Source organism: Ptychodera flava, chromosome 7 (genome assembly GCF_041260155.1).
Source record: "Ptychodera flava strain L36383 chromosome 7, AS_Pfla_20210202, whole genome shotgun sequence".
Taxonomy (NCBI): Eukaryota; Metazoa; Hemichordata; class Enteropneusta; family Ptychoderidae; genus Ptychodera; species Ptychodera flava.
In genome coordinates this window covers 21,030,792-21,042,112 of record NC_091934.1, presented here as the reverse complement: position 1 = coordinate 21,042,112, position 11,321 = coordinate 21,030,792, and the positions used below count along the sequence as shown (strand labels likewise).

General features: G+C 40.0%; 1 protein-coding gene across 1 annotated transcript; it reads left to right on the top strand.

The window, feature by feature from the left end:
• Positions 1 to 718: 718 nt before the first annotated feature.
• Positions 719 to 10,215, top strand: LOC139136987 (uncharacterized). Its single transcript, XM_070704868.1, has 2 exons — positions 719 to 865; positions 6,478 to 10,215. The coding sequence occupies exon 2, from the start codon at positions 7,236 to 7,238 to the stop codon at positions 8,664 to 8,666; it is 1,431 nt and encodes a 476-aa protein (XP_070560969.1). The 5' UTR covers positions 719 to 865; positions 6,478 to 7,235; the 3' UTR covers positions 8,667 to 10,215.
• The last annotated feature ends 1,106 nt before the right edge of the window (positions 10,216 to 11,321 follow it).

The following is an 11,321-nucleotide window of genomic DNA, read 5'->3' as shown; positions in this document are numbered from 1 at the left end:
CTTTCTCTTGACAAACGGTCCAAAGCTTGCCCTGCCATAGGTTACAAAATGAACCTGCGCTCCAAGCCAAAGTAAGTTCTGCGCAGGTTGTGCTCGCTGTCATGATTGGCCCAAACGCGCAATTTTTCTTCCTGCAGGCGGATTAATTCAAAAAAGGCCCTTGTTAACGCTGTTCTAGCCGGCTCTCGTTTATCATTTTTCTCGGTCGATTTGTCAAATGCGTTGTATGATCCTCATGGGGCGGATTACCAGTTCTCTGCATCCCTAGATTAACACAGTTACTTCTCATTAAAACTGGAGTTGTCTGCAATACTACAGTGAAGGGATATAAAAGGAACTTTTAGATGTTTTCACCGAGAAACCGATTTGAAAGACCCGGATGAAACAATAGCGTACGATATATTTCTCACCAAGCGTCAATATAAACGGTTTGTAAAATTTTAGAACACTTACATTCAAATAACGAGCAGTACGCTCAAAAATATAATACATACAAGTTGCTCTTTTGAGAAAAAAATCGTCACTGCCAAACCCGCCATTGAATTTGTAAACGCAAACTCTCCTTTCATTAAATCGTATGAAAACAGTTGTGCTTCGACGAATCGTGCTCACGCATACGCCAGTCGCGTCGCTCTGATATTGCAGCGACCTAATTTGCAATGCTGATTTATGCAAATTTCGAGTAATATAAATTTCTTTCGTATCGTCATTGACACTTGAGAATAAATTGTAGTGCATGCAGTGTGCACTCTCACACATTATTTCTGCACGTATGCAGAAGTTTTGGATCGCGCTCTGACAAATACCGACGTTTTGTCATGCAAATACGTAAAAGTATCCGGTTTTCCAGCAGCTCCTGTTACAGGTATAGTAGCGTTTTGATTTTCTCTCTACACCTTTCAATCTATTAAGTAATGCAAAAAAAAAACAAAACAAAATGAGACGTCATATCTTGCAGGCTGTCTGAAGTTCATTTTTTCCAAAATTGTGACTAAATAACTTAAAAACTTCCTCCAACGTTAAATAATTATAGTGTTGCGCTTGGAATTGGCCCAGGATGGACTCGATTAAATTGTTTTCCGATATCATTTGAAGGCGGGCATATTTTGGCGCGAAATTATTTGGCGTAGGAAATTACCGACGACCGTGAAAGATGTAAGAGAATGAGATAAAATAATTACTTTTCAAATATTTTACTTCTAAATTGAAAATTTTGATTAAATTTCAAGGTTTCACATCAAATAATTGAGTTTGCCACCGATACTGATTGAGGATCGTTAATCTATTTTTTTCTGATGGTGTAATAGAGAAAAAGGTCAACACGCTGCAATATTTCTTCGCGCTGGGGTAAAAAGGACATCTACCGCCGTTGTTCGTACGGAAAGGTGGAACACCATTTTGATGAATTGGGTGTGTTAATTGCGAGGACTAAATGTTCAATAAAGAACCGCCGGTCTATTCATGAACATTCGATATTTCTCTTCGCGCCTCCAGCTTATTGAAGTAGTTTTGGAGTAGCTACTATTGTCTTCTTGCCCTCAATTGAAGCGGAACCAGCGAGAGTTATCCGACTCTATCAATTTATAATTCATATCGTTATATTGTGTTATGCCGTAACAAGAGATCTCTTTTTCTTCTTAACACTATGCATTCAGAAGGCCCAGCCAAAAGAACTGATATCCGGAATTAATAACTCCAATTTTCAAATCGCGCATCCAGTATTTTCAAGATCTCGATATCTGTTGTGTATTGGAGGCATAGTTATTTCGAAAGCACTGTACAGACAGACAGGCAGTTGGTTCATTTTTTCCTAGCGTGTTTTTTCCCTTAAACGGTGACTTTTTCAATCCTCTTGCAATTAGCTTTAACTGAAAATAGTATTTGTCGTAACAAAACACGGCACGTTGAACCCGGCAGAGCGGGAAACAAAGAGAAGCTGTTTTGTGAAATACCAACAACATTAGCGAACAGAGCATGCGCAGAAGTCACAAACGCGTGACTAACGCACTTTTCTATTATTGAATAGAAGAAAGTCAGCCGTGTGCCCTTTTTTCACACCTTCAGCAAAGGACATGACAGCTAATAACGCACCAAAGCTGTTATTAAAATTAAGAAATCGAAATTGCCTCGGGTATGATTAAGCGCAGGCTCTTACATCAGTGAAGCGGTGCCCCCTCGACGTCTGGGTGTGCCGTTGTCTTACGAATAGCAGGCGCGAAATAAGTTAATTTCGTCTTCTTACAGACACGCTTGATAATTAAATTATTATAGTTAATAAAGAGCCTTACAAGATAGAAAGCGGCGTTGTGGTTTTATTCTGATGGCATTTCGTATAAAGCTTTGGCAGTTGGGATTTTACTAAAGAAGCGCTTTATATTTTGTTCGATATTGGATGTGAACTTTTCACCCATTCTCTTTCAAAATTAAATCCAGACACGTTTATACTGCTTCATAAGAAAAGTTGTCGAATTTCAAAGGATTTCTTTTTTTGAGAAGGATGCTATTCCAGGAAGTGATTTTACATGAATAGAATTAACAGTCGTGCCGATGTGCCATGCTGATTAAAGCTGAGCAGTTTTTGTCAAACGAGCAAAACCAACAACAAACATGCAAATAGGATTTAAACGTTCTGAAGAAATTTTCATATCGAAAATCAAAAACTAACTGTTATTTCCTGCACTTTTCTCGGAGATTAGCTTATTCTACGTGTCACATTGACAAGCTTTCGTTTTGGATACAAATTTAATTGCGTTGATCGCGATGAGTTTGTTACTAAGCACGCGACATTCGACAACGCCGCCTAAAATTCGGACAAATTTTGTTGTTGTATGCGCGGCTGTTGTTGCAGCTTGCAGTCTGAAACATAAATTCGTACGAATTAGTGTGACTTTTAGTAGCCATTGTAACACTAGCAGGTTTTATTTTCGTCGTTTATGCGGATAATATGGACAAATATTTATTTATGCATATTAAAGAGAGAAAAAATGACGTCGCTCGCGATAAGCGCTATTATTTTCCTCCATAGAAACCAATGCAAGTTTTACTTTTTCCACAATCTATCTATTTCATCGAAAGACCCGTTTTAACAACTTACTTTGTTCGAATAGCATAAAGTATGACGTCATCTACACGCATGAAAGTCACCCCAGATATGCAAGAGATCGACAAAACTTCATTTTTTGTGTGAAATAGTAACAAGACGTATTATATAAATGCCATCTACGCCCAGCCTTCGCCTATTCCTATTACTGACGATTGTAACAGAAAAATATACATACATACAGACAGACAGACAGACAGACAGACAGAAAAAACGCAAACATACCAATCAAACGAAAATGAACATACGCTCATACAGCATGTGTACTGTTTTTACAGAACGACATACATATGGATAGACATACAGACATGTCAAACAGACAGACAAACAAACAGACAGACAAACATGTACACGAAAACGCTTTAGAATGGCCCCTGACTATCACTGTTTTTGGAGATGCCATAATGTAGAGTTGCTGGGGTTAATCACCTCCGCAGAGAATGAGAGTCATCTTGATATCGTAGCTCGGAGAGAAAGAAACCAAATCCTCACTCTGGTCGTTCAAGCAACGCAATCGTTTGAAAATCAACTTGAAAAAGAAAACATTTGAATATAAAAGAATTTGAATACTCTCTTTCATTCTTGACTTCGATGCCAATGTAGATTTTATGTTTCGGTAAATATTCACTCTACTGATCTAAAAATGCTTTGTCTCGACATTATGAGCACGTGACGAGCAATCGTCCGCTTTCATTCATTCTGGCAGACCCGAGAGATAAATATTTAGGCTCGATTTTATTCGGATTCAATAGTTTCAATGCAGGAGTTTTTCATTCGTACACAAAGCTGTAAATTTACAAACTCGTTGAGTTCTATGGTATTGACTGCGTACTCTCAAAATATGCTGCTAGAATTGCATATAAATAATGACAAAATGGTTTCCTCAAAGTATATTCACAATGTGATGAAAATATGACAGCAAAATCACCGTCTAAAAATTTTAACGAAGAAAATTCCAGTGTGGAATTTTTGCTGCTGATTTTGAAGTACTCACAGACAAGTACAAATCAGGTACAAAGCAGAAGCGACAATCCGAAATTTTTATTTCCGCCTTAAAATCTTCCTTGAAAGCGATCATTTTGAAACGTTTGGTGAGAAAATCTGTTCTGTTCAATCGCAAAGCTTCTCTCTGATGAAATTTCTCACGTTTTGAGAATTTTAATGAAGGTATTTTTCTATCGTTACAACAATGCAAGCGTCAACTCATTCAGAGATGTGAATGTTCTTGAAAGCGTGTCAGCGTTAGATTATGTTTATCGAGTAATCCCGCTCTCATGCAGCTAGACTAGACGTTTGAGAACAACAGAGACAATCAAAGGGAAAAAATGCTCATAAAATAAAGAAAAAGAAAAGCTTGACTGCACAGTTTGGGAGAAAAAAAACTTATGCGGCATCACGGCTGGCTATCAGCTTTTTGGTCTCTGCTACAGCGCTACAGAAACAAAAGATGAAAAAACGCATTTTATTTTACAATCTACGATCATAAAACTGACACTTTTGGCTGCCCATAAACGGCGAGTGAAATCTAGTGTTGTATCAATGGTTACTTATTAACAATTGATTTGACTTCAGGTAGCCGTCGGCGATTCTTACGCCAACACCGGGCAAATTAAGGAAAAAAAGCCATTTTTTGTGAATCATCGATAAGTCGGGCCCAGAATGTTAATGCAGGTTTTATTTTACTTATCTGAATATTGATTCTGAATTTTCATCATGCTGACGAACTGAAGTCGAGATTTATGAGGAGTGGGGGGTGGGGGCAAGAAAAATTAGACCAATATATCAGGCATGTACACACTGAAATGAATGTTGACGAACACGCAGTCAACTCCAAACACGTATGTACATACAAGACGTGCTGGTAGTCGGTTGCAGATATAGATCGGGTCATGAAGATAGTGACAAACAGAGAGACGGAAAGACGGATTTCAAACGTACCAGCTAAATAGCGGCGGGCAGGCGTGCGAATCTCGATGCGACGCATCTACCTACAGTCAGGCAGAAATATAGACAGAAAGACAGAGAGACAGACGTATTGTCTGACAGACATGCTGATAGACAGGCGTACTGACACATGGACTGGCCGACTGACAGACAGACAGACAGACAGACAGACAGACGTACAAAGAGGTAGACGAATGCACTGACTAACGGAAGACAATCCATATCAAACAGGCAAGGGTACTTGAAGGCAAAGAGAGGGTCGTGTATGGAAGGGGAACAATGTGATGTACATAACAAAACGAAGTAAAGATGGGGAGAGAAACGAAATCAGCTTGAGAGAGTGAGGAGCGGGAAAATTTACCCGCCATACGAGAATAAAAGATAAAACACGTTAAGAGACAGAGAAACTCAAATACTAATCTAGCAAAATAATAGAGGCAATTTTCAGGAACCAAACTACCACTCGACCACGTCACGTTAGACTACATTCAAACAAAACTAAACCAAACAACAAATAAAAAAATCATTCAGACCCTAACAGAAAAATATTACAGATCGAGTGATCTATAAATGACAATTTCTTTTTATACCGTTTTCTAGCCTAGATAAATTCTAGTCAGCTTGGTTCTTGTATAGTGAGTGAAGTAGGTTAATTTGCTCGACATCACAGCCCCCCCTGTGTCGACATTTCTAAATTTTCACGTTTTTCGTAGAAAATTACTTGACCCCTGGCGATGGCTTTGAGATGTGATTACATAGATCATTAAATGTCAATTTGGCGTTAATTAATATTTAGAAAATTATATCGTTAAATAGCTCAGACTTTGTGAAAAACGGATCGTGGTATGTTGTAAAATTTAATTTAGCTATGATGATTTCTTTCTACTTAAAAAATCGAGTTTTGACCGTGTTCGACGTCACAAAATCGATGAAAATGAAAATCTTAAATTTTTCGATATCTCGGAAATGTATATCGAAAACGGTGAATAGCGCGTCAATTTTCAATGGAGATGCTTAAATGCCTGGTTTTGGTGTTTCTAGGGAGAGACGAAGGCGTGAGTCATCGAGTCTTTGTTCTCAGCGCTGTTCCTGTTATACGCTGTAACGGTTTACAGGCGGGGGTTTGATTGTTGTATTGAAGGAACAATCTTAGCCGCGCAGCTGTTGGTGCGAACGTTCAGATAGGACTGCAGTACTCGTGCCAGCTTTTATCACGCTATTGCTGAAGCGTGAAAGTCGGTATTCAGAGTGAGTCTGGCTGAGTCGCTCGTTAATCATACCACTCCTGGCCATCAGAACTCCCGTGGAAGAAAAATTACCGCTCTGCCTTTGTGACTTGGTGGCCCCGGCCACAGCATTTGGTGCAGAATGAGTAATATGATGTATTGTGCATTGAACTGACATCCATGTTTCTCTCTTTGTGCATTACAAAGGCCTGACACGTCGAGGTGTTAAAATCACGAGCAAGGAGTGACTGCTACGGTGGGTTGATTGCTTTCATCTACATCTCGGCTAACCACGTGTATGCGTGTTGATTGACGTGCAACAAAGATCAGCGAGGGAGTTTGTGGAGTTTGCATCGCTTCTTGCGCTTGCTCGGATGACTGAGGAGCCTGGAAGGAAGATTACGTGGGAAAAATCAGGCACGGCTGTGATTCATCGTCACCCCGGCCCGTTGATCTTGGAAGAAAATCCAAAAGGGATTACCCCCTAATGCGGTGGATCGACTCTGCTTGGCACAATTTATTACGTTTTGAGCAAGATTGACTGCTCGTACACGTTTATCAACGTATACTGCGGATCGCCTTTCGATGCAGCTGCCGCAGAGGAGCAATGCCGTCAAACACTTAACAGGGTGTTAGCTTTCCGTGAAGCATGTAAATCCACTTCAGGATTGCCAGCGTTGATTTGTTTGCTCACGCGGCATCTATTGTGTCTGGTAACCGAATCAGCCAACCATTGCACTCGATAGACGAACAAGTGGCAGTCTGTCAAAACAGTCGACATCGTCAGCCGTATTCACCGTTCACCAATCAGAGAAGGCGTAAGTGAACCAATAAACCAATCAGAAGTCTCGAAAAAGACCCGAATGTACAGAAACAGGCAATAGAGAAGTGAAATATATGTACTACAAAATAGATTTGGCAAAATTTGCGGCCTTTCATATTTCTGCGTAGTTCAGGAACCCACGATGGCAAGACTGCTTGGCAAACGCTACCTGAGAAAAATTGTATGGCTGAACTGCTTCGTTGTGACCGGGATTCTTATTCTGTACTTCCACAATCACCAGAACACTGACGTTACTGGTTTCTATGAGCGTCCAATTGATACGGAAAAGACGTCGGTTTCTAATCAATTGAGAAAGTTGCATTCGCCCGGGCACAAACGAAAGGAAACATTCAATGTCTTACTGTCAAACCATAATTTGGTCAACGGTTCAAATGGCCGTGGAAATAGGAGCGACTCTTTGGACAGATTCCAACGAATGGACACGGGCATCCAAGTTGTAAAGAATAACATCGGTGAGTATTACTTCACGAGCAACGAGGATGGTCGCGACTTCACCCGGATTCCTCCACCATTGCAGCAGGACTTCTTGCCGAATAAGCAGCGCCACCTAGCGAACAATGTAAGGCCAACTGTGCGGGATGCCAATGAGAAGATAGTCGCCGATGAAACGCTGAGGAGCGATGTTGGTCGGAGTCCCTTGTATAGCGAAAATGTCAAAATAAATGAGCACGCTTTCGACTTTGTCATCTCCAATGGAGGAGTCTGTCGAAATGCAGGACCTGACCTTTTCCTGGTCATCCTGGTTTTTAATACTCACTTGGAAAGGGAAAATAGGAATGCTATCAGGGAGCACTGGGGAGGCACAAAGAACATTCGAGGAAGGAAGGTGATTACAATGTTTCTTTTGGGAATGACAAAGGACAGACGTCTTCAAGAAGATATAGAGCAGGAAAATGATATCCACGCGGATATCATCCAGGAAAACTTCATCGATAACTATAATAATTTGACTCTCAAAACAATCATGGGTTTCAAATGGGTGAGTTTGTTCTGCCATCAGGTGGAGTACGTTATGAAGGTCGATGGCCGAGATGTCTTCGTCATTCCAGAAAATGTAGTCAACGCGATTCTGCATCACGCCACTAAAACAGGATTTGCCGAGGGCAATAGATTTCGCAAGGAAAAGCCTGTAAGAGATGTGGATTCAAAATGGTACACTTCATACGACATGTTCCAGGAAGCCACCTATCCCCCATATTTGGAAGGACCGGCGTACGTGATGTCATCAGATGTTGCCAAACAGGTATATGTGACGTCAGAGTTTGTGAGGTACCTGCCTTGGGAAGACGCGTATGTCGGTCTGGTGCTGAAGAGGATAGGAGTGGCGCCCCGGCAAGGATGGTACTACGATGTTCCGTGGTATTCAGCCGCCAAAAACACTGTCGACATGTGCGCTGTAGTCATGGCAACCACTTTAAAATTCAGCAATTACGAGGTCTCTCGGATTGGATATCAGTCACTGAGTGAAAGGCTGCAGGAAGTTGTTGAGAAATACAAAAAGCAATGCCGAGAACGGGGAGATATCTACAAAAACTACCGAAATGTTCAATGAAAAGATTTTTTTCAAAGAGGCTTGAGATATTACTTTTTGTGTGATTTTTTGACTGAGTGAACGAACTTCAATACATGAGGATCATGCAAAGGTATGCACATTTCTGTCGCGTGACGTGTCCTTGAAAATAAGATAACGATATTTTCCGGAACAAAAGTTCAATGCATTTTTAGAGATTTCGAATGTGTTGAACTCCCTCTATAGAAGATATATATAACAATATTTTTAAAGTGTTTGCTAGAAACAAGAACAATCTAGAAAATAATTAAATGTAAAAAAAGCGAACAAAATCAACCTAAACAAAACTATATTGCCGATCAAATTAACAGCAATTCTGGTTTCCTAATTTGACTTCTGAAAAGGTATGTAAGAGCAGCCATAGGACTTTGAAATGGCGTAAATCTTCTGATCTGATTTCTGCAAGTATGCACGCTGTGAGCATGTCTTCATCTATAAATTTACCATTTTGGATTCTGTATCATTTCATTATTTACTTGTATTTGTCTATTTATTACGCTCAGGACACTGGTTTTAAAATCCAACATTCTTACTACGGGAAGCTGTCGTCAATCTCGGCGGTAATTTAGGATTTACAATTTGCGAATTCTTTTTTTTTTCCAAAGCAAACTTTAAACTCATATATCTCTTTACTTTATCGGTAAACTGCCAATGAAACACTAGAAAGGTACATTCATGTCTGAAATCAGCGCGGAATGTAGCGCCATCAGGCTTAAAAGAAAAAGAAACAATCACTTTTGTTTTTACCCATGGGGGTGTGGGTGCTTCGCACGTTGTTCTTTTTGTAGGACCTACCTATGTCCTATAAATCGGTGCATCGTGTAACGTCTCCGTTTTAGATCTGTCAGTCGATTGTTTTAGTTCCACAACTTGAAGTGTTTTACAGGGGCAAGACCGCTGTGCAATACAGTGTCATGCGTGCCAAAGCATGAGCTGCTGGAGAAATGAAATTTTGTGTCTACTTTCCGTTGTTTAAATTTAAGATATACCGCTTGTATTCGAGGTATCAAAATATAGGATCTTTCAGATCGTTAAAAAAATCGCAATAGACTTAAAGGGAATTTGATAATTACTAAAGTGGAGCAAAAAAGAGCGGTTTTGTGAAAAAATGTTATAACGGTGGCAATATGATGGCATCGGAAACCTAAATCTAAACTTAAGTATTTAGTATGGTTTCCATTCGTAAGGATGACAAATGATACCGGCTTCTGACGTCATCGTATTGCTGCTTATTCTTTCCATAGGTGTGTACAGCTTTCATGTACATGCCAAGCATGGCAGCATTATTACCTGTCACCTGTGCAATGTTGGTTTACTCGTGTGTAACGCCAAATATGGCAACTGACAGTCTGGTTTTTGTGTACGTCGTAACAGACAATGGCGTGGATGTTTTCAACTTTTACCGACACGCGTTCCTTTGAATTTGCTATCACAAATTGATGTCCATTTATATGAAAAATTAACCTCAAGTGACGAGACTTGAATCCATGATTTCATTGAATGTATTTAATAAAATCAAACGAATAATCCTGATAGAAAGACCTCTGTCTCAAGCACATACAGACAAACAGACAGACAGACGCACTCTCTCTCTCTCTCTCTCTCTCTCTCTTCTCTCTCTCTCTCTCTCTCTCTCTCTCTCTCTCTCTCTCTCTCTCTCTCTCTCACACACACAACTTGGTAATCAGTTAAATAATTTTACTGATCATACATCTCTTTTAAGGTGTACTGCTTTACTAAAGGGATAAAGTTGTCGGAATAGCGCTCAAAGGTCGTATGGGACCCATACGACCAAAGGCAACACTGTATCCAAGGTACGATGGTGATTGATGAAAGTTAAAACATGTCTGTCATAATCTACATCGTATAATTTAAATGTTGCAGCTATGATGATGAGGTGCATCTAGATATCGTGCACGAAATACAGTGTTTGTAAACAAGAAACTCGCACAGGCGCAGTTCCGACGACCGTTTCCCCTTAACGTAATATGCGCCTCCGGAACAGATATTCGAACTCAAACTTCTACAATTCTTTCCTAATGTAAGTTGTGAGGGTTAATTTTAGGCTCTTGGTGTAAGAAAACATTTTATTCTCTTACTTTTTCGAAAATCATATTATTACTCATAGTTGCCACGGGATGGCGGCCATTTTGAATTTCGAATATCGGTAAATCTTGGTTCTCTGTACAAAAATTTGCACCGTGACCCCCCGATTTTTATTCTTGATTTTGAACGTGAACGGCAGAAAGTTTTCTTGAGGAAAATTTGAGCTAACGTTCAAGTCTTAAACTTTCGAGGCGCATACTACCTTAATGGAATCCATAAAGCACCATGTACAGATGTCCAGTATGTTGAGGGCGCCTATCATATGTTTACTGAACTCAGGTATGCGGATGCGGTACTTCTACGAAGCTGAGTAATGACGATTTTTTTAACCAGCGAGACGAAAAAGTACATCATCAGTTCTTTGAAAAGTCCTGCATGCATAGCTGGCTTAACAGACTCTGCAGAAGTTTCAGGTTTCAGAGTGATGTGGAACTTCACACAATGGATGAGAAAACAGTGACAATATCAATCTGTAGTAACTACTCTTTCAAACACACGCTGGCTACAACTTCATTGTTAATGTTTTCAAGA

What these genes read in the sequence shown, in the direction of transcription:
- LOC139136987 (XM_070704868.1), top strand. Translation starts at nt 7,236, where the DNA reads ATGGCAAGACTGCTTGGCAAACGCTACCTGAGAAAAATTGTATGGCTG.